This window comes from Balaenoptera musculus, chromosome X (genome assembly GCF_009873245.2).
Source record: "Balaenoptera musculus isolate JJ_BM4_2016_0621 chromosome X, mBalMus1.pri.v3, whole genome shotgun sequence".
NCBI lineage: Eukaryota > Metazoa > Chordata > Mammalia > Artiodactyla > Balaenopteridae > Balaenoptera > Balaenoptera musculus.
The window spans coordinates 15,206,150-15,230,113 of record NC_045806.1 but is presented as its reverse complement, the minus strand read 5'-3'; the positions used below and the strand labels follow the sequence as shown (position 1 = coordinate 15,230,113).

At 44.8% G+C, this 23,964-nt stretch overlaps 1 protein-coding gene across 1 annotated transcript; it reads left to right on the top strand.

The window, feature by feature from the left end:
- The first annotated feature begins 1,646 nt into the window (after positions 1-1,646).
- Positions 1,647-22,666, top strand: RS1 (retinoschisin 1). Its single transcript, XM_036840477.1, has 6 exons — positions 1,647-1,698; positions 10,111-10,136; positions 10,747-10,852; positions 17,893-18,034; positions 20,258-20,453; positions 22,514-22,666. The coding sequence occupies exons 1-6, from the start codon at positions 1,647-1,649 to the stop codon at positions 22,664-22,666; spliced, it is 675 nt and encodes a 224-aa protein (XP_036696372.1).
- The last annotated feature ends 1,298 nt before the right edge of the window (positions 22,667-23,964 follow it).

Below are 23,964 nucleotides of genomic sequence, written 5' to 3'. Positions count from 1 at the left end.
GGTTTAATTTTTTCATTAAACTCTAAAATACAGAGCAGAGAAAAAAATAGTTCTTTTCTTTCTAGTACTGCAGTAGGGTTTGTTAAATAGACCTTTGTCTGTTTAATGAAGAATCCATACATAGTATAGAATAAGCGTCAGGCTTGTGGACACCCCCAAAATGCTGATTGAATGAGTAAACTTTAGTTCCTTTTTGTTCCTCTGTATTAGTTCATTACAGCTTCGCTTTGGGGGGTTATTATTATCTTTTCAATATTGACCTTTTTCATCTTTGACAACAGGAGTGAAGTAAAGGTCTCTGGGACCCTGGGGGATTGAGGTGAAAAAGGTCAAGAGCTAAAGTGGTGGCCAAGAACTAAAGAGGGAAGCGGATTAATGTACAGCATGGTGATTACAGTTAACAATATTGTATACTTGAAATTTGCTAAGAGAGTGGATCTTAAATTTTCTCACCAGACACACAAAAAATGGTTACTTTGTGAGATAATGGATGTGTTAACTAACCTTATTGTGATAATCATTTTGCAATATATATGTACACGAAAAAAAAAAGGGAAGGGGAAACTCAGTATTTTTCTTTGAGTTTTTCCACATAGTTTTGTTCATACAGCGGGTAAATTTGTATCCTTTTCTAACTCAGGAGTATAACACATGATTGTCCTTTTTATTACAATCACTTCATTAACTTTTTTTTTAAACCTTCTTAACCGTTTTTAAGTGTATAGTTCCAAAATGCTAAGTAAAGTCACACTGTTGTGAAAAAGATCTCCAGAACTTTCTTATCTTGGAAAACTGAAGCTGTGTATCCATTAAACAACTCCCCTCCCCACCTCATCAACTTTATTCTTATTGGCTGTATAGTAATAATAATAGCTAATTATGTTAAACACTATTCTAAGTATTTTTTATGTATATCATCCCATTTAAGCCTCAAGCTAACTCTATGAAATAGGCATTATTATCACCATCATACAGATGAGAAAATTGAGGCACAGAGACCTTAAGTGACTTTCTCAAGTCTACATAACAACTGGTTGAGCCGGGATTTGCATCCAGTCTGGCTTGGGAATCTGTGCTCTTAACCCTGCCTGCTGTCCTGAATCCCCTATGTAGATTGTTTCCAATTTTGTCTTATTATATATAACACAGCAATGTAAATCTTTGTGTGTAACTGACCACCCCCTCCCAATTTAGTATTTTCCTGAGTGAATAGGTGTAAACATGATGCCAACTTGCTTTCTGAGAGGGGAAATCCATGTCATTTTCATAGAATTCGAGAATGTTAGTGTTTGTTTGGCAGGAAATTGCTCAAGGTCACCCCCTAGAAGATGATGGCAGAGAAAGGATTAAGACCTGGGTCTTCTGATTCTAGTTTCTATTTTCCTCCACTGCTTCCCTTACATTTAAAGATAGAATAAAGCCAATACCTTCCTTTGCTAAACCGACCTCAGTTGACATGAGCTTCTCCTCTGAGACTTCTTATTGAGGCAGGTAACTATGTGGGTTAACTTAGCGGGGCTTGGCCAAAGCCCTAAGAAGTAAATGAAATAAGATGCTTAATGAGGCCAGTGCTCAAGTTAAGCTGCTGTTCCTAGGAAAGCTCTCCACTTTGAGAAGGAAGAGCAGCAGCCAAGGACAAGGGGAGAATGCCACGCAAGATAGAAGGCTTCTTGTTTTTACTTCTCTTTGGCTCTGAAGGTATGTGCTATCAAACCATTAGCACTCATTAAATACCTAATAATACAACTGACTTAATCATACAGCTGATTAATAGAAATGCAACCAGAATAATTAAAATATTATTAATTAGCAAAGCATGCTAATTAATTAATATGTGTTATTAATGAACAACAGTTGTCTTTGTGTGATGCAGTCCTCTTTGTCTCACCACTGGCTTTCTGGTTCTGTGAGGAGCCTTCTAACGTTCAAAGGATGCTTAAAATGGGACAGAAAGAAGGGTCTCAAAAATCGTATAAAATAGCTATAAATTGCAACAATTAATAAGAAAGTGTGGTGTATTCTTGAAAGTTTTTGGGAGTCAAAGTTAGAGTGACTATAGAATTTAATCTTCCAAACCAGGACACTACTGAGAGTGGTGGAGGATGCTATTAATAATTTTGCTGGGACAACAGGTGTGAACCAGGACTGTCCCAGGCAAATCAGGATGTAAGGTCACCCTAGTTTAAATATGGATTAACATAGCACGCCGAATACCACTGGACACTAATAGAAAGCATAATCCAACTGAGAGTCAGGAATCCCCAAAGACTCAATATACTCAATCATTTTAAAATTTCTAAATATAGCCCTGGCGGGAGTGAAATGCTTAATTAAGGAGAAATTAAAGGCAAATCTCTAAAATGTCATCCAATTCAACTTTTAAATTATCTGTCAATCTTTGAAATCATGCTCTTCCATGCCTCTCTCAACTCTTAAGGACCCATCAACTCAGAATTCCTTTTTAGGTTCATTCCAGACATTAGAAATTGGTTCTTTGTGGTCACTGTGTATTTATGTGCGTTACAGGAAATAAATACGGAGGGCAGGAAGGAGACCTCTCCGCTCTGCCAATGACCTGGTAGACAGACATGACAAAACTCACACAGAGTCAGAATCCCTGGTTTAAATCATTCTCTTCTCTACTCTGTCATTATATTTTATTGGTAGAATACTCACTTTCATGATTACCCAATCTCAAAACTTTTGTTAGTCACATTTCTCAATATTTGGAAAGACCTGTAAAAATATAACCCCAAGGTTATTTTGCAAACCCCCAAGACATATTTCTAAGTAAGGCTCATTTAGACCAATTGTCTGGGATTTTTCCTCCCTTGCAATTAAGAGTCAGCAACTCGTCCCAGAAACTCTTACTACTCTAAGATGCTTTGGGGGGGGTTGTTGTTTTCCCTTTACTCCGTGCCTCTTCCTCAGCAAGAAAATCTAAACAGAACCTTTCAAGGCTTAGATCCCAATACCCTTGGTTCTCAGACATCCACAGGGCTCACCCTCAGACTCCTCTTATTTGTGATTGGCATTGAGATTCATTCATCCATTGATTCATTCAAGAATCCATTGATGTCAGTTCAAGAATCCATTACTGAGTTCCTGCTATGACAGGCTAAATGCTGTGTAAGAACTTGATACACCTGGCAGATTCTTGTTTTCGCTGTGCCAACTCTAAAATCTTTGTTCTGTGACCCCTAAATGGGAATAAGCCCTAGAAAAGGTTATCAGGCCACTTTTCAATTACACCCGCGCAGTCAGGGGATAACTATAATAAAAGACACGCTGTCAGGAGGCACAGGGCGCAGCACTCTTTCCTGTTCTATAGCTTATCAATCTTTGTGCATGGCTGGGGAGCTCCAGAAATTTCCACGAAGAACAGAGAATCCCATCTGTCCTGGTGGAATGGAATGTGGTCCAGCAGGTAGGCTTGAAACACTTAAATTCTCTTACCCGCCTAACCCAGGCCCTCCACCCTCAGGCGGCATCAAAGGAAAGCAGCCACACCAAAGCTCGGCTTGGCAACCTAGGTGTGCTCTACCCTGAGCTAGAGGGATACGCCAGGAGGCAGAGAAGAAAGGCAGAATGCAATTGCTGCACTTAATCAGTTTACAATCCAAATAGAGAAATAAGGCCAACGCACAGGGGAAAGATGTATCCTGCACAACTGGGAACCTGAAGACAAAGTTTCTTTGTCTAATTTACTCTTTGCTGTTTCTGTTCCACGGCAGCAGTGGATCCTTACTACAGTGAAATAAGATAAATGGATTGACTCCACTTATGCGTTGGATGAAGGGTCATTGGGTATACACAAATCATCATAGTAAAGCACTACCTCTGTCTCTTAACTGAGGCAAGCTTCTATTTATCTTGCATTGTACATTTTGGGTTACATACCGATGATGATTTTTAAAACATCCACCTTACTGAAGTATATTGTTCCACTGCTTGGTCATGGCTATTATATAAAAACAAGCCAAAAAAAAAAAAAAAAAATCACCAAGCCTCATCTTACAGGTGATACACAGGTGTATCAAGCATCAGGTGTATCAAGCATCAGGGATAGCAGATTTTTTTTCAAAGCAGCTTTATTGAGATGTAATTTACATACCACTAAATTCACCCATTTAAAGTGTGTAATTCAATGGTTTTTAGTGTATTTACAGATTTGTGGAGCACACAATGTAATTTTAGAACATTTTCATCATCCCCCAAAGAAACCAGTAGACATTAAGTACTCACTCCCCACTTCCCCCTCCCCCCAGCAACTGGCAACCACTGATCTACTTTGTCTCTTATAGATTTGCCTTTTGTGGACATTTCATTTAAACAGAATCATACAACATATGGTCTTTTGTCTTTCACTTAGCATATTTTTTTTTAATAAGTTTATTTATTTTTTTATTTTTGGCTGCGTTGGGTCTTCGTTGCTGCGCGCGGGCTTCCTCTAGTTGTGGCGAGCAGGAACGACTCTTCGTTGCGGTGCGCGGACTTCTCATTGCGGTGGCTTCTCCTGTTGCGGAGCACAGGCTCTAGAGCGCAGGCTCAGTAGTTGTGGCGCACGGGCTTAGTTGCTCCACGGCATGTGGGATCTTCCCAGACCAGGGATCAAACCCGTGTCCCCTGCATTGGCATGTGCCACCAGGGAAGTCCCTAGCATATATTTTTGACATTCACCTGTGTTGAAGCATGTACAGATAACAGATTTACCCATGAATATGCCTGTCACCTAAAAGAGTAACACTTTCACACCAGAAGCAATTTCCTTCTTTCTTCTTCGCCAGAGAGACATTATTGCAGCCTGCTGTTTTTCTCCTGTGTCTTATTCTTGTTTCTCAAATAGATTGGAAGGTAGTTATAGACAGTTTCTATCATTCATAATTTTATGCTTTTCTCCTCGGCCTCACCTGTTTCCATGGAAAGGAAAACTCCGTATTTAGTGACAACCAAGCAAACAGACTGAAATAGTCTTCCCTAAGTGTGTCTAATGCACACTTTGCTTTCTGGGCTTGCAAGGTACATTTCGAGAAATAGGCATGCTTGAATTTTCTGGCTGCGGTAACAAGCATTTCCCTATGGAGTAGCCCTTTGAGCAAAAGGGCAGAATCGTCCCTTATTGCATAAATCTAAGGCTGGTGAGTGGCAGACGTCGCAGACCCTCTGGTGGAAACCCGTAACCTGGAGGAATCACGAAGACGATCTGAGTGAGGAGAAGAATAGGCAACCATGTAATCGAAACCTTGTCCTTTTTCCTTTAAAGGCTGACCTGTTTTCTTTTGCTCATCCCAACAGTGTTATTTTCTGGTATCATAAGACGTTGTCGTCAACACGATTTTTGCTTTTGTTCGCCAGCTTTGGGGTGATTAGATCATTTCAGGGACGAGAGCAGCCACGTTGCTGCTCCCTTGTTGACAGCTTTTCCTGTAAAAGGCTTGTTGTTCCTTCTCTCTCTGCTCATTTCCATAAGATCTGGTGCCTCACAACCCCAGGCTGCCTACAGACAAACGCTTTCTGGGGAGAGGAGCCCGGGAGGGGAAACAACGCCAGAAATCTGATTGAGCACAGGCGGTGGTACTGAAACCAGGTCTCCCTCTTGGGCCTCTTCCTCTCCACAGGTAGAAACCTCCCCGCCCTTTCCTTTTTGCCTTCTGCTTTGTTTCTGCACAATTTGGAGCCTCTCTGGGGGCCCACCCATGGACCCAGGTAATGCAAAGGCCCTGAGCGCCCTGGCAATTTAGAGGGCCTCATGTGAACTCTGGGTTTGTTCAGTTGCAGCTGCATAGACCCTCTTCAGTGCCAGGGCACGTCCTCTGGGCCAATTTGATCTGGTTAGTAAGGCCGCTCTGTCAGTGACCCACACACCTCACCTCTGGTCCCCCCAAAAGAGAGTCTTGGCACAGCTGACAAAGCCTTTCTGCTTTTCTGCCAACCCAGCTTCTCTGGAAGATGGGGCAGAGCCGAGTGCCTTCTGCATTAACAGCCCTTAAACCATCTAGATGCCAATTGCTCATCTACTTTGCAGTTCTTGGGGAGCAGCTGTGGAACTGATACTATGGCTTCATGTACACATTAACTGTGAGAAGCACACGGCACCACCCAGCCTATCTGGCCTTTCCCCTGAGCTCTAGTAGCTTCTAGCCAGCTGCCCACTCAACCTCAACACTTGGGTGTCCCGTAGGTCTCTCAAACGGAATATGTCTACCCCATCCCCCCTAAATCCCTGCTTCCCCTGGAATCTTCTCCTCCCCTAGTAAATGGTAGCTCTATCCTCCCAGGCACTCAGGCCTTGAACCTCTCTTTATTTCACACCCACGTCATCTGTCAGCAAATCCTGTTGGCACTACCTTCCAAAGACAGTCAGAATCCAGCCACTTCTCATCACTTCCACTGCCACCACCCCAGGGCCAAGCCACCATCATGTCTCCCCTAGATGACATGCCAAGCACTGGCCTACCTCGGGGTCTTTACATGCTATTACCTCTGCCCAGAAGGCTCTGCCCACAGGTATCTCACTTCCTTCAGGTCTTTGCTCCAATATCACCTTCTCAGTGAAGCCTTACCTAAGCCCCAAAGTACCACTCCCTGTCCCTCCACCTCCCTGCTTTATTTTTCTCCATAGCAGTCATCATTATTTTATGTATTATATATTTTATTCATACATTCACTATCCCCTCACCCCCCCACATTAGACTCTAAGTTCTAGGAGGGCAGGTGTTTTTTCTGTTTTGTTTACTGCTATTTCCCCAGCACCTAAAGCTAGGCCTGGAATATAGCAGATGCTCAAAGAAAATTAATGAATGAATGCTTTGGGACCAGTCATTATCAGCTATCTTTTATATCAATTTCTATAATTGCACGGGTGCTTAGATAAACCTGTGGATAAGAAAGAAATAGGATACAAAGGCCAGAGCAAGTGGTGAGTTCTACGTGAGGGACAGAAAAAGTCCTCTTCATAGGGAAGGGGATAAGTAGGCAGAAAAGTTGGGAGGGGAAGGCATTTGAGGCCAAGAAATCATATGCACAAAGGCATACAGGCATGAAACAGCCTGGCACATTTGATGAATTATAAGTAATAGAGAGTGCAAAAAATAAATTTGGAGAGGTAGCCAGGAGATACATCACGGCAACCCCTTGAAGGACACATTATTATTATACCCATTTTAGAGATGAGGAAATAGAGAGATGCAGTCATACAACTAATAAATGTCAGAGGTGAAACTGGGGCCATGGTAATGGGGACCCAACAAAGGGTCTGGAGCAGGAAAGTGACACAGTCAGGCATTGGCAGTACGGAGGATGGATGAGGCAAGGTCTCTCTTTAGCAAGGAGAATATCCAGAGGAGAGAGGAAGTGGTAGTGTGGGTAGAGAGGAAAGATGGCTCCTGGTAGACACTTGATGTGGGGGTTTAGGAAAAAGAAGTAACTAGGAGGAGTCCCAGGTTTCTGGATGGGGTAGTAGGGGGATGGTGGAGCCATCAGTAGGCTAAGAAATAGAGAAAGGAGAACAATCTGAGGAAGGATGTAATGAGTTCAGTGTTTAAAATTTTTTTTCCTGAAGTATAACATACATCCAGAAGAGTACAGGTAAGTGTACAGCTCAATGAATTTTTACCACTAAACACACCCAAGTAACCAACACTCAGATCAAGTAACAGAACTTTACCAGCTCCCCAGACACCCTCCCTGGGCTTCCTCCTTGCCAGTCCCCACCCCAAGTGTGACCACGACCCTAATGTCTAGCGGCATAGATGACTTCTGCCTGCTTGTGTACATTTTAAATGGATTCATATAGTATGTCCACTTTATCATCTGACTTTCCACTCAGCATTGTTTGTGAGATGTGGCCATATTGTGGCATGGAGTTGTAGGTCATCCATTTTCATTGCAGTATAGTGTTCCACTGTGTAAATCTACCACTCGTATCCATTCTACTCGTGATGGACATATGAGTGTTTCCAGTTTGGGTTTTTTACAAATACTGTTGTTACAAATAATCTAGTACATGTTTTTCTTTGTTGGAGAACATATGTATGCACTTCTAGTGGGTAAATACTTAGGAGTGGAATTGCTGGGTCATAGGGCACATATATGTCCAGCCTTTGTATAAATTACCAAAGAGTTTTAAAAATAGGTTAGACCAACTTATACCCCCACCAGCAACATATGAGAGTTCAGGTTTCTTCATGACCTGGCCAGCACTTGGTTGGGTCCAGTTTTAGATAGTAAGAGACATCTATGGGGAGATATCCAATAAGCCATTCAATGCACATGTCGGGATCTTGAGGGCGGGAGTAGAGGAAGCAGAGCTCTTGAGAGAGATTAAGAAGGATTATTTAGAGTGGTGGGAGAAGCAGGTGAGTAGTGTGATGGAAGCTAAAGGAAGATGGGAGGAACTGACAGCACCCAACATTGCAGCATGAAGATGTAAGGTTAGTGTTGGGAAGAGTCCATTGGATGTGAAAGTAAGAAGTCGATGTGGCGGGGGGGGTAAGAGTTGGGGAGGGATAAATTGGAAGATTGGGATTGACACATACACACTATTATATATAAAATAGATAACTAATAAGGACCTACTGTATAGCACAGGGAACTCTACTCAATACTCTGTAGTGGCCTATATGGGAAAAGAATCTACAAAAGAGTGGATATATGTATAACAGATTAATTTTGCTGTACACCTGAAAATAACACAACATTGTAAATCAACTATACCCCAATAAAAATTATAAACAAACAAACAAAAAGAAGTCGTTGGTCACTTCCTTTGCCAGCACAGGGCTTGGCCTCCTACCAAGATGGTGCTCCCTAGTCTACATTGCTACCTGAGACGGTCAATTCTGCCCATAGCAAGTGAACCAAGGAGTCTCTAGGAACGAATCATCAGTGGACAAGGGACCAGGAGAGACAGCAGTTTGCTGACCACAGCTGAGAGATGGCCCTGAATCCGCCCAGGCGAAAAGATATGCCCCCTTGACTCCCCTTACAGCCTATGCATAACCCAGCAGAGGACTCACCACGTGTGTCATCCAGTGGTCTATCTTCTCCTGAGTCCTCAAGTCCCTTGTGGGCAGAGAGCGAGGTTTCCATTTCAGAAGGCCCAGGCCCTGGTGCAGGGCCAGGCTCACAGTGGACACGTGAAAGTGGTATGTGAAATGGAGACATATTATTTAAAGAAAGGCACAATTTGAAAAAATAGCTTTATAATTCTAATGAAAAGGATGAGACCATTCCTTTAACTCTCTAAAACAATCTGATAATTTTTGGTGGGCATCAGATTCAATTTTTAGATAGCGAAGTGGTTAAGGAGGGACTTTTATATCTACTGTCTACACTCAGGTTTTGTTTGAGATTTTTATAATAGGTATGTGCTGCTTTTATAATCAGAAAATAAATAAAGGCATTTGTTTTGTTGAAAATGGGAAATGGAACCTGGTGTGTTAAACCAGCGCTGTCTAATGGAACCTTGCGCAATGATGGAAATGTTCTGTATCTGTGCTGTCCAGTACGGGAGCCACTAGCCACGTGTGGCCAGCAAACACTTGAAATGTGGCTGGTGTGACTGAGGAACTGAATTTTTAATTTTATTAATTTAATGAATTTAAATTCAAATAGCCACATGGGACTAGTGACTACCACAATGGACAGTTCAGCTGTAAACAATCAGCTTATGCTAATATAGACAAACTCCTTTCCTATTAAATTGTGCATTCATTCTATTTATTCATACTTCTATGAAGATAGGTTAAATGTTAGTCTTAGGTTAAATTTTACACATTTTCAATTTTTCCACATCATTTATACGGTATTTACACTTTGATTGTGGTTTGATACTTCCTGTAGATAATAGACAAACCTAAAAAAAATTTAAAAAAATTTTTTTTTAACAATGTCCTAATTCTAAATCACCTGCATGTGTCACATCCCTACTTCCTCAGCATCTGTGGATGTTTTTCCTGGCACGTATTTACTTACTTTGACTTCTTCCAGAAGGGGCTTTGTTAACTTTTATGTGACTGTGATCATTTCGCTTTTCCATGTAATGAATCATTTGTTGAATTTTTGTTTCTTTTTTTAACTTGATTTTTCCTTTCATGTCCTTTTGCTCAGCCACACTGGGATTATCGTCTACTGAGGTATGTTACAGTAAGAAGGCTGGAATTCATGTGGATACTATTTTTGAAGATTTTCCTAGCCAAAACAATGTATAGGATTATCACTTTTTTTAAAACGTATTTTTAAAGGTTTTTTTTTTTTTTTTCTGGTGGTGGCAATAGCACGTTTTATCTGGACAAGCTCCAAGACTGGTTTTTTTAATGAGTGAATGCAAGTAAACCAGGTCTTAAATCAGATGGCGGAATCTTGAATCCAGTCCCTTTTAAAATTGTATCCCCAGAAGGGACCTCCAGGAGATGTAAGGCGCCTGACCTCGGACTGGGGCTCCTCGAGCCCCTGAAGATAAATATAATGGGGTGGACGTGGCTCTCTACGTGGGTGTGTCTGTGAGATTTTTAGCTGGTCACCCAAGGTGGCAAATATTTGTTTATCTAGACTCAAAGATGAGTGGCAACTGTGTGGGTTAAACTGGGTTTATAATTCAGTTGTGCTGCTGTAGTGTGAAAGCCGCCACAGACAATAGGAAATGAATGAGCAAGGTTTTTGAATGCGAGCTTTTCCAGTGGTGCTGACCACAGTTGCCTTTGACTGTGACTTTTCTGAAGCTCCTGCCCCTCTGGCTTCCCGCAGGATGAGGGTGAGGATCCCTGGTACCACAAAGCGTGCAAGTGCGATTGCCAAGGAGGTGCCAATGCCCTGTGGTCTGCAGGCTCCACCCCCTTAGACTGCATACCGGGTGAGTGTCCCCTCTCCTTGGGGCACCAGATCCTTGGGGTATCCTTGGGAACACCCTGTTTCTCCTCTTTCAACCCTGATGAATTAAACCCCCTGAATGCCACGCTCTGGGTTTTCTCCAGTTGGCCTTTGAACTTCAAATCTCAATGGCCACTGCTCCAACAAACTGCACTGATGTCATTGTTCAGAACAGTTTCCTGGATCTCTAGTTGGCCTCGGTGAGATGGTAAGATGGGACCTAACTTTCAATGAAAGAGACTGATGGAATTTATCGAAAATAAACTAATGATAGGCAGCAATTTTGAGAAGAGCACAGGCTTTTGAGCCAGAAATACCAGAGTTGGAATCTTGGCTGCATCGTTTTTTAACTCTGGGACTCCCACTTTGGCCTTTTTCTGTCAAATGGAGGCAATACTACTGTGCCCGGATATTTATTGCTCACCAAACAACCACGTGCTTCCCCACATTCTCAGCCCCTTCCCAGTCAGGTGGCTTCACAGGAGCAGTTCCAGCCGATGGGAGCCGTGTCTCTTCTGAAATGAGGTCCATTTCCCTGCTTGAGAAAGTGGCTTTTCCTTTAGTCTGGGTGCCGGGGAGGTTAAGTGGAGTAGAACTTCCTGCTGACCCACAATGAATCACCTGAGTGAAAAATCAACCTTTGTTGTGTTAAGCCTCTGAAATTTCTGTGACAGTTCGTTCTGCAGCATAAACAGCCTCTCCTGACCAATATGAATGACTTCCCCTAAAGCAGGGGCCAGCAAACTTTGCCTGTAAAGGACCGGGCGGTAAATCTTTGTGGCTCTGTGGGCCATAGGGCCTCAGCACCTCAAATGGAAGGCAGCCACAGACTGAATGTAATGCATGAGCATGGCTGTGCTCCAATAAAACGTTATTTATAAAAACGGACCCTGCTGTAAGGAGTTGTTACGAGGAATAAAATGGATGAGGCGTTAAAGCATCTTGTCCTGGACCTGGCACACTGCAGCTCCTTTTCTTCCTGCCTCCTAAGAGGTCACACTCTGACTTTCAGAGGCTCAGGCGGCCTATCACACATGTGCCATGCTCAGTATTTACCACAGCTCGGAACCTCTTTTGCTGAAACTGTCCTTGCCCCCCCTTTCCAGGGTTATGATGGTGCCATGCGGTGGCGCGTCATTCACTTTACATAATCACCTAATAATAGCTCCAGGAGAGAGGTTTGTGTATAGCGTGTGAGCTTCTCTGCATTATTTCATTAAATTTGCATTAAAATAGCAAATGTGGGGGAGGGGGCCGTCCACAAAGGCTTTTCTGCCTGTTTTCCTATTTACTAAAGGGGTAGGAATTGGTTTCTGAACTAAGCCTTCTGGAAGGGAACAGTGGGGCGCAGTAGCGAGGAAAGCAGTAAGTGCTGATGAGTTCAGCGGGATTCTCCCACGGGAGGGACGTCTCACTGAGCTCCACGGCGTGAGCTCCCGCAGCCATTCTGTGCTGGGGTGATCTGCCCAGTCAAGACTGAGGCACCCTCCTTGATAATCCATTTAGAATTCAATTCCACCCTCTGTCATCATGTGCGTGTTATGTGCCGATGGGGAGACAAAAATGAACCATTGTCTCTACCCTGGAGGAGTTTACCATTTAGTGGAAACAAATGTTCTCTTCACTAGAGACATGAGACGTACTGGAATTGCAGTCCACGGAAGCTCTTTCTAAGAAGAAATTGAAAAGAGATTATTTATACGGATTGGTTTCATTGACCTGATCAACTGTGCAGCTGAGGAGGGCTGTGTGTCTGAGGAATGTGCAAGATGACCTGGGCTGCCCAGGCTCTCTCCCCTACACAGTTGCCATGAACTTGAAGTTCGGAAATCAGAAATTCTTTTAGCTTAAGTGTTCTCCTCTCCCCACTGGGGTTTTCATTTTTGTTTTGTTTTGTTTTAACAACACAGATATTCCCAGGAAGGAAAAAAATGCAACCTTAGTGTTAAATGGTTGATTCATTAATGTTCATTTGTTTTTCCATGAAAGAGATGATTCAGGGCAGCAGGACTAGCCACAACCTTCCAGAATTCACTTGCCTGTCAATGCCTCAGATCCTCATTGGAACGTCAGGAACGCTGCCTGGTCCTTCTGGATCCTGAGATTCAGCGCTTCCACCAGAGCCCGCCTTAGCACGGAAGAAGGCCCTAGAAAGCACAGGACAGGAGGGTCATTCAGAGCTGCCAGGAGACGCTCGCAAGTGCACACTGGCTGTTACTGCCAGGGGGCCCTACCCACAGAACAGAAGGTGACCAGCTAGGTGCATTATGGCCTCCCAATCTTCAGCTTAACACTATTATATTAAAAGGTCTGTCCTTTCCACAGTTGAGCCAAGATTACCCCGTCACTCTGAGAGGGGGAAACACGGCAGGGAAGGTATCAAAGCATAAGAAATCTAATGACTCAACGCTTCACTTATATTCTGGATTTTATATTTCCATATTATATTCAAGTTTATACCCTATTCTCCTACAAATATTATTCTGTATTCCACTACATCGTCATATAGATTCAAGTCTAACACATGTGCATAATAATGTTCACATGTCTTTTGTCAAGAATGGCCCTGAACTCTCTTTGTGTTCCTTTAGGTTAATATTCTTTAAAAGCACGTCGGGCCTTTATATGTCTACACATCGAGAAATTATCTACTGCATAAGAAAGGCTAGTATGTTAAGTGTGCATAGCCTGGATTAACAGCACATATGACTATGACTTTATCGATCTCATTATCAAATCATCGCTCAGAAGAGACACTTGTGCCACAGAAGAGGCAGGTGTTTCCTTAAGAGTAAAATGAGTGTAGAAACAGGCTTAATAGCTTACAGTAACCTCCACTGAGCAGAAAACTTGGGAAGGACATATTCTGTGTGTGTACAGAGGATCCCTTTAATTCCTCCAGCAACATTATTTATGTTGCTTGATACTAGTTTAGACTCAATTGACAGTTTCTTTTTGATTAGGCCAGTGGGAGTTCTCTGGGCCAGTCAACTCCCACTTCCTCCCTGACCTCCCTGCTTCCTGTTCCTGCCATTTTCTTTGCTTATCCCCAGTGGCCACCTGAGATGGAGTGATGAAGTTTGTTTATCCCTCCATTCATCCATCCAGTCAATATCTATTGAGTGCCTAGCACACGCAGGCATTCTGCTCGGCTCAGGAAAGCATGGTGAGCTAGACAGACCGGGGGAGCTGGGGAAGTGGGCAGAGATCCAAAGGATGAGGAGAGGTGTCCAGGTGAAGGGGAAAGGAGGAGACAGGGAAAATAGTAATCATGTAACTGGAGTGCCCTTCACTCCAGGGCACAAAGAGCAGGAGAAGTGTTACATTTTCTATTTTTCCAATTTTCAGATAACTCCGGTTTGAGTCCCCCTTTATCATGGGCTGTCAGGAGTCTAAAGACAGGAGGATTGTTGAAGATCCTGCCCATCCCCTTTGGACTACACCTCCCCACCCACCACCCCCCTGCACCCCAGGGGCCTGCAAAGGCAGGCTCAGGCTGAGGGCAGCTCCCTGCCCGGCCGGCAGCCCCCAGAGGAAGGCAGACACCTTGTTGGTGGCCCTTCTCCCTCTGAACCAAGCTCAGTCCTGGGACCTTCCCAAGTCTCTGAGGGTGTCAAGAGTTCAGGGCTCCAGCCCCCCCATCCCTGGTCCAGCCCCCTCAGAGGAACCATTTCCCCACTGAGATCAGGCCCCTACCACGAGCCCCCCACCCCCCAGCAAGGGTCAAAGCCCAAAGCCTCTGGCCACCTCCTCTGGGACAGTCAGCTAATTCCTGTTGAGGCCTAGGCCTTCCAAATCCATAAGCCTGAGAGATGCTAGGCTGTCAACAGGCTTCTCCTCTCTCAAATAACATGCATGCGTGTGCAAACAGCTTATTCCCTCCTGATGCAAGGAGACTCCAAATGTTTAGAAATAGGAAGCTGACCTTCTCAGGGTGATGTAGAAAGGATGATGGGGGCAAGACAGACTGGGGTAGAGGGGTGTTAGATTTTTTTCCCCTGGTGAGTCTTCACCATAAAAAACGAACATACACAACTCAAGACATTAATATACTCTCATAAATTCACCCTATTACACCAGTAATAGCTGCTTATTTTTGGTCAGGCACTACAGGCTCTACACTCTACAAACACTGCTTCATGTAATCCCAAATCAACTTTATGGAGGCAGGGACTACTGTTGTGCCCATTTCACAGATGAGGAAATTGAGACCCAGCGAGGTTGAGCAGCTTGCCTAAGCTCACCGGAGGGAGAGTGGGATCCAATCCTAGGTCGAATTGGCTCTAAGCAGGTGTTCTTGACCTTGGCTGCCCATTACCATCACCTGAAGATTTACCCCATGCCCAGGTCATGCCCCAGACCAATGACATCAGAATCTCTTGGGGTGTGGCCCGAACACCAGCACTTCTATAACTTTCCAGGTGACGCCCAGGCTGAGACCCATCACAGAGTCTCTGCTCTGTGCCCTGGGCCAAAACATTGCGTTTTCTGGGTTAGCAGCTGTGTAGCTGGAGGTGCCAATGCCTGAGACAGGAGCACTGGACAGGGGCAGGCTTGGGGCTTGGACGCTGAAGGGCTTAGTTTTGGACATACGAGTGTGAAGCATCTTTGGGTCACCCAGATGGAACTGTTCACTTAGAGAATATCCAGGCGGCAGTGGGATGGAGCTTGGGGCCTGGGGGTTGGGCACTGGCTCTCAGACACTGGCTGAAACCATGGGGATGGTGAGCTCATCGCCTCCGCTGGAAAGTGTGGGCAGGATCCACGTCTGGACAAGCCCTCACAGGCCTCCAAGACCATTGCCACTGGTCAGGTCCCTTCAGTGTAACTCTTAACTGTTAGATGGGCTAACTGGGAAGAGATGGCAAAAGAGATGTGAGGGGAAAATAGAGAAAGAGCAAAATGCCAAGAATAAAGCAATCGGGAGAGGTGGCCATGGCTTTTCTTTCCCCTCTGCCTCTTGCCTCTGAGCTGGTGGCCCTGGAGCAAGAAAAGGGAGGTTCAGGATGGAGGGTCTTTAGAGATATCCACAGTTAGAATTTAAGTGGCGACCGAGGGCCCAACTGAAACCCAGCTTTCTGACGCCGGGGCCTTGTCCCTCCTTCCAGTGGCATGGCTGAGCTTGTCTTCCAGGTCAGAGGGGAGTTGAGGAGGTGGAGGAGCCCCCAAGGCCACAGGCACCAGGCCTCCTTAATCCTCCAGCCAACGCCTTCCCTGGCAGACCAAGGTTTTCAAAGTGTGCTTGTTAAAAATGTGGCCACTCTGGGGGTGGAATCCTGGAAACTGCATTCTTAACAAGCCCCCCTGATGATTTGGCCATACAAGGCGTGATGGAGTGGCTCAGAAAGCGCTCCTATTCTCTCTCCCTTGACATTATTTTAATAGGCCCCCCCCAAAGCTTCGGGTACTTGATAAACTACAAATGCTGTCCCCTCACCCCCAGCCCCGCTGAGCTGCAGTTACTGGTGGGAGTTGGCCCTATTTCTTTGGTTCACTGGGCAGAAAGGCAGTTAAGTCGCCCTGGCCAGAGGCCTGAAGCTGTCCTTCTGTCTTCAGCCTCTGGGGACAGGGCATGACTATCCCCCCAGGCATTCTGGAGCCTCAGGATGGCATTCAAGTTTTTACATGCCTCATTCAGTTTTACTGACTTTTGAAAATTATCTGCCAGAAAGACCTCAGCACTCACTTTGCTGAAGGTGATGATGCCCCAGTAAATACACTTGGCTTTTCAATCTGAACTCAAATTTATACATGGAAAGAAAGTATTTTGATCTGCCTTACTTGAAGTTTATCATTCACAACTGGGAAACTAGGAGAATGTATTTGCCTAAGTTTATCATTTGTCTTCTAAAGAAATTCAGCTAGAATCTGGGTTTGGTTATAAATAAGAGACCCCCTAAATAGTGGCTTATTGAAATAGGAGTTTTGCTTTGACTCACACGGTAAAAAGACCAGGGGTAAGGAGCAGCTTAAAGATGTCAGGGCTGAGGTCTCTTCAGTTCTCTTGGCCTTACCCCCAGGGTGCAGGATGGCTACTGTTGCACCAACCATCAGGTCTTCCTTCTAGGCAAGAGGAAGAAAGAGGGGGCAAGCAAAATCTGATCGGAAATCCCCAGCAGACATCCTCTTCTATCTCATGGGTTAGAAACTGTGTCACGTGGTCACTTCTAACTGCAAAGGTGGCTGGGAAAGATTGTTTTGTTTTTTTAGCTGGCTACGTTGCTGCACCCAACAAAATTAGGGTTCTTTAGTCTAAAAGCAGGGGAGAATGGATACTGGGTTGGCAATTGGCAGTCTCTGACCAGGTAACTGAATGCTATATTAGTGAGAGGAAATCTGTGAGAAGCAGCAATTAATATACAAGAACCAGCTTCGGCTACTCTTATTTGGAAAAAGCAGTTCCTTTCAACTGTTCCTTATTCAACAGTCACTTAGACGCATGTCATTCCCCCCCTCCTTTTTTTCATTAGACTAGTGAAAAACTGCAATTTACAAGTAGGAAGTCAGTCTCAATATATAACTGCCCTTCTTGCCTCTCACCATTGTTTTGTTCCTATAATTGGCATCATATGCTGCCTGAGGACAATTAGGGACCTTCATGTCATCATGTGGGATGGCTAACCCATGTTAATGAGGAAAATAAAGAGTATGACATTTAAGTATGATATTTTCCTGTGAACCTCTTGGTTTTTAGGTCTCTGAGTTTGTGGAGGATGTGAAGTATTTCTCAAAATTCTCCCCCCCCTCCACGAGGTTGCCATGGAACTACTTCCCTCTGCTTTTATGAATGTTGTGAGTCTCTATGGCAATCCCTTTACTTCATCTTCACTCTCTTCTCGCAAGAGCAGTGAAGAGGATGAAGACCCAGTCCTACCCATTGCGAACGGCGCTGACAAGGAAAACATCCTCCACCTTACAAAGCGCGAACGAGAGGGTTGGATTTGTCATTTCGATCATGTCGTGTTTGTTGAGTCTTGCCATGCGATATGAGTGTTTTAATGTGCATTGTTTTTCCTTTCCCAGAATGCCCATATCATAAGCCCCTGGGTTTCGAGTCAGGAGAGGTTACACCAGACCAGATCACCTGCTCCAACCTGGAGCAGTACGTGGGCTGGTATTCCTCCTGGACCGCCAACAAGGCCCGACTCAATAGTCAAGGCTTTGGGTAAGCAGAGCAGGAGGCTCAGGCGATTTTTTTTTTCATGTGATTTGAAAAAGTAGGTCTCTGTAATAAATGAACAACACAGAATGCATTTATTTATTCAGCAAATACTGACTGAGTGCCTTCCACCTGCCAAGGACAGTGGATACAGCAGTGAACAAGGTGAATGAGCTCCTCGCCTTCGAGAAGCACGCAGTTTAGAGGAGGGACTCTAAGCACATTGTCACACAACTGGCCATCTGCCAAGTGTGATGAGTGCTGCAGAGGAGAAGAAGAAAGACCTGGTCCACTTGAAGCACCAGGGAAGGCTTTCTAAGGAAAAGATCTTTGACCTGAGAGTTGCAGTTGGCCAGGTGGGGGGAAGGGGGAGAGAGGCACAGGGTACAGCAGGTGCAAAGGCCCTGAGTTGGGAAGATCCCTCAAGTGCATGGATGGGGACTGTAAAGAAAGCCAGCGAGGTTAGCGCACAGGTGAGATGAGGCTGGAGACGTAGAAAGAAATCAGATGGTGCAAGGCCTTATAAGTCATGTTAAGGACTGTGGTCCTTATTTTAGGGATAATGGGAGAACCCTGAATGTGCATTAGTTAGAATACAGGTTTGTGCTGCTGTAACAAACAGCCCCAAAATACAGAGACTTAACTTGGAGGTGATGAGGCAGTCTAGGGTTGTTATGGCAGCTGGATGGTATCAGGGGCCCAGACTCTTTCTACCTTGTTCTCTCACCCTAACATGAAGTTTCCACCTTGGGGTCCAAGATGGCTGTTCTAGCTTCCACTATCACATCCACATTCTAGTCAGGAGGGAGAAAAGAAGAGCAGAGTGCATATATTTTTCCTTTAAGGATACATACATAATCCTGCTGGCCACTTCTGCCTACATCCCATTGATCAGAATTTGGTCCGACTGTCCCACCCAGCTACAGCGGAGACTGGGAAATGTGATCTTAGCTGGGTGGCCACTTGCCCAGAGAAAACTCAGGGGTTCTATTACTAAAGGAAATGGGAAGAGGATATTGGGAGACAATGAGCAGACTCTATCAGAGGAAGATTTAAAGTTGGGAAGTATCACAATCGGATTTATGTTTTAAGTAAAATCTTCTGGATCTTGTGGGAAGAGCTGTTTAGTGTGGGGTACGGGTGGGGGGTGAGGTGGGGAGAGGAATCCAAGGAGACCAGTTAAGTAAGCTATGGCAGCCGTCCAGGCAAGAACTGAGGGTGACGTGGGCTAGAGTGGTGGCAGTGAAATGGAGAGAAGTAAATGACTTTGAGAAATTTGGAGATGGAGCCAAGAGATGGATTAGATGTTTGAGGTGACAGAGAGGAAGGGGGTAGAATTCAGAGAGATGAACACTGGAATGAGGGGTTGGGGTGAGGATAATTAGGAGCTCTTTTTGGACATGTTTTATTTGAGATGAATATGGCATCCAGTAGAAGTTGTCTAGCTAGCAATTGATTCTCAGGGTTTAGAATTTAGAAAAAGTCTGAGATGGACCTAAAAGTCAGGAGCCACCCAAGGAGCAAGTCCAGAATTAGAAGAGAAGGCAGCCAAGGGCCGAGTCCCCGAGAAGCTTATTAATGCGCACAGGCACGCACACACACGCACACACCACAAAGGGAAACTATAGGTTTCCACAACTTATGAGGATATAACCAAAAAATAAATCAGTTCCTTCAGTGGTTGCTTTGCTTTACAATTGTGAAAAGCCCTTCCAGAGCCACTTGGTTCCATGTTCTGCACATGCTGCCTACCATGGCGTGGATGACAGCACCTGAAGGAGACGCAGATAGGTATGAAGAGAGTGAAATTAAAGAAAAAAAAAAAAAAAAGACTTACGGAAAAAGAACATCAGAAGAGACTAATGAAAAGGGAAGGGGGCTGGAAGGTGCGATTACCAGGGATTCGCATGTTTTGAAGAAAAACATGCTCAACCACACCCCAAAGGTGATTTCAGCTACAGTTGAAGGCATTTCTTTGAAATATTATTTGAATCTGGCAATTTTTCCTTGGGCGGTGGAGGTGCAGGGAGAGAGAAACTATACAAGTATCCCAGAGGCCGGACACTTCTCGGAGACAAGCCTCTGGGTGCTTAACAGATTGCAGCTCAGACTGCCCGAGCTTTGTGGGGTCTCTTCAGGTGCTGGCATCCCCTCAAAAGACAGCACCTCCCAGCTCTTTGGAGGCGCTCACGGGGAAAGGCTCCTGGTGACTCGCTGTGTCCGCGGCAGGTGCGCCTGGCTCTCCAAGTTCCAGGACAGCAGCCAGTGGTTGCAGATAGATCTGAAGGAGGTCAAGGTGATTTCGGGGATCCTCACCCAGGGGCGCTGTGACATCGACGAGTGGATGACCAAGTACAGTGTGCAGTACAGGACCGATGAGAGCCTGAACTGGATTTACTATAAGGACCAGACCGGAAACAACCGGGTATGTCGGGCTTACCCCAAACCAACTTCAACACAGCCCCTCTGGGACACCCCTCCCACCCGTCCCTGTGTCCCTGTCGCCACCCTCTGTCAGAACACTGACCCCACGGTATGGTGAATCATCCGTGCTTCCTCCCCACAACACTATCTGCTCTCTGACGACGAGGCAAGGGTCTTTTCTTGTATCCCTCATGTCTAGCTCAGTTTGTGAATGAGTGCCATCGTATGTGCAAAAGAAGTCTTTGAATTCTCACATCAGCATAGAGTTGCTTGAATAATCAAGACTGGCCATTTGGATTCTGCAAAAGTCACTGGACCTTGAACACTTTGCTGCATGGGTCTGGCTTGATCTACTACTGATGTGGCTAGGTTCTCGTCCTTTTATGTAGATATGGCCTCTCCTTACTACTGAGACCGACAATCTCAACAAATTAGCCACTAAACTGTGTAAATGGTTAAAACAAGTCCAGCTGAGAAGAAACAGTCACTTAAACCTTTGAGCAACTTTATATCCTACTAATCTCTGGGGGCTGAGACCCACCCAAGTCTTGCTCATCACAGACTGAACACAGTAGGCTTTTGATTTTATATATTTTATATAATATATACACATATATACACACATATGTATATTCATACATGCATACACATACATACACATATAAATATATAATCAATATTTTACATATATATATATAAAATGTTATCTGCAGTGAATTAAAAACTCACCAGCTGTTTGGAAATGTTAACTGCCCTTTTGTCTGAGAGGACTTCCCCCAGCTAATTTGGACATTTCATCAGGTTAAGTAGACATGTGCAGCTGAACATCAGAAGGCTCTGTACTCTCTTGATGACAATTTGTACAGCAAGACATTCATGGGTTGAAATTTCAAGGAGTTTGAACACAATAGGAAAAACCATCTTGATACTTGGATATTTTATTTCATTTTTGTTCTTATTAGTTGGCTTTTCAAAAAGATATGAAAATTCTTTTTCAAGCTCTATCTGTGTTTCTGAAGGCCTTGATAGTTCTTTGCAAAGAAGCGCTCCACTCCAGCCTGTTCCATCCTCCTTCTTCACTGGGCTCCTGACTTAAAGAGGTTCAAGGGCAAACAGCTTAGAGAAGGGGATGTGGGGTGTTGCTCTTGGGAAGAAATAAAGGCAAGATCATGGCAGCTGAGGTCCTTCTTGATTTGTGTATGGATGAGGTCAATGTGGCAGCCAGATTTTTTTCAGGAGATAATCCCAGAAGGAAATGAAATGTTCCAGTGTCATTGGGCAGAGCACTAGGACTCTGGAAAAAGTGCACAGAAGTTTCTTGGAAGATATAGCCAAATATCCACTGTACCTTATGTTACAGCCACTGCGTAATTGCTATGTTACATCCCGAAAAACAGGAAGCAACCCCTTTTTCTATTTTGGGCACTGCTCTCCCACTTCGAGAATCTTCTCTCTAGTTTTTATGTCTTTTTCTTTTTTAAAAACATTTTTTTCCAAGTCTAAAAAGTACTTGCCGTCTGTATCAATGTAGATACACACAGTTAAGCTTTGGCTCACAACTTTAGAGCCAGCTCACAAGTTTTCACTTGAGCCCCACTTTGGCTACCTTCGGAACATGGGAACATTCCTCTCTTAAGTGTGATGTGCTCCTTTTCAAAATTCTTGTCAAAATGCAAAGGATTAAATCACAAAATTGGTGATAAGAACCAAGCAGCATTTTCTATCAGCGCCGTCTAATAGAACTTTCTGCAATGAAGGAAATATTATCTGCAGTATCCAATATGGCAGCCACTAATCACATACAGTATTGAGCACTTGAACAGCAGCTAGTGTTACTGAGGAAGAATTGTTACCTAATTTTAATTCATTTAAGTTGATGCCTGGAGCATGTAGGTGCTGACAATCATTCAAGGTCAGATTTTGGGGGACATCAGCAAATTCTCTGCCCTTTCAGCACTGAGATTTTCCATAGTTAAAAGTTGGGGCCAACTCCAGACAGGAATCCGTCTTCCTTTTCTCTCCCCTTCTGTGATGGTGATAGGATTTCCTCCCTCTCTTTAGGTTTTCTATGGAAACTCGGACCGAACCTCCACAGTCCAGAACCTGCTGCGGCCCCCCATCATCTCCCGCTTCATCCGGCTCATCCCGCTGGGCTGGCACGTCCGCATCGCCATCCGGATGGAATTGCTGGAGTGCGTCAGCAAGTGTACCTGATGCCCGCCTCAGCTCAGCACCTGCCAGGGGGCGGAGGGTGCAGCGCGGCCCATGGGGGAACGCTGACTTACCACTGTGACCAAAAGGGCTGGATTTTACAGGCTCCTTTCAATGAGGACCTGGACAGAGAATACTTCTTTCTTTTTTGTAAGATATAGTTTCCAATTTCAGTGAAAGGAAAAGAAAATGAACTTATTCCCCACTCAGGGCCGAAGAAAATCAGAACAAAGAAAATGTCCCTAAAAGCAATTTTCAAGCAAAAGCCTAAGTAGCAGGAGTAATTTGCTGCTCTCGGGTTTTTTTGGTTTGTTTTTGGTTTTGGTCTCAGTGACACCGTGAAAGGTGCAGTCCCAGGGGAATGCAAAGCAGCCCTGATAATTTGAAAATTCTTTTGCTTTACCACGTTCAAAACAGGAACATAGAGTTTCATAAAGCCTCCCTTTGAACGCAAAGGGGGAGCAAGCTTGTGGTTTCTCCTAAGTTTTCATTAAATCATGGCCTTTTAGGACTTTAGAGCACTGCGTTTGCAGAGTTTTGGGGTGACTGGGTGGCGCAGATGAGTCTGGTGGATGGGAGCCCATGTCCCAGTCTCGTGAGAGCCGTGCATGACCAAACACCCCAGAGGTAGGAGGGCCTCCCCTGCTTTGAGCTTTCACCCCTCACACCTAACCCTGAACACAGGGATGGGGGGAGGTCCAGAGCTCTCATCACGTATAGCTCCATTCTGCAGTCCCCTCAGGCAAATGATCCCAGTCTGTGGTCACCATTTAGGTGAATACACGGGACAGGCTGCATATGTAAGGAGCAAAGTTTCCCTGTATTTAGGAACCCCAAATGACCAGAACACACCAGAATTTCCTTTTATCTAGGGCTACCATTTTTCAACAAGCTTAACACTTGGAAAACAGTTGGCCAGGAGCTATCACTGGCTACACAGAGGAGGCCCATCAGCTGAGTACAGTCTGCAGGAAGCGGTCAGGCCCTACAATCTGAGAAGCGTGATGCGGCTAGGCCGCTGGTGAGCCCAACCTTCCAACCTCTGCCCCCTTGCCTCGTAACATCTGGGCTCAGCCTGGCCTTCCCCTCCTGGAGGAGCTCCGTAAGCAGGGAGCTCGGGGGAAGGACAGTCCGCCTTTGTCGTTTATAGCTCAGCCTGAGTTTTCAGGCCTTTCCCTGGAAGAGGCTGATGACAGGGTGGGTGGGCAGGAGAGGATTTGAAAGCAGGAGCCGAGAAGGGCTGGAATCAGAGGATGAAGGCCCTCCAGCGAGACTGGGGAATCCAAGACTGTCCTGGTCCT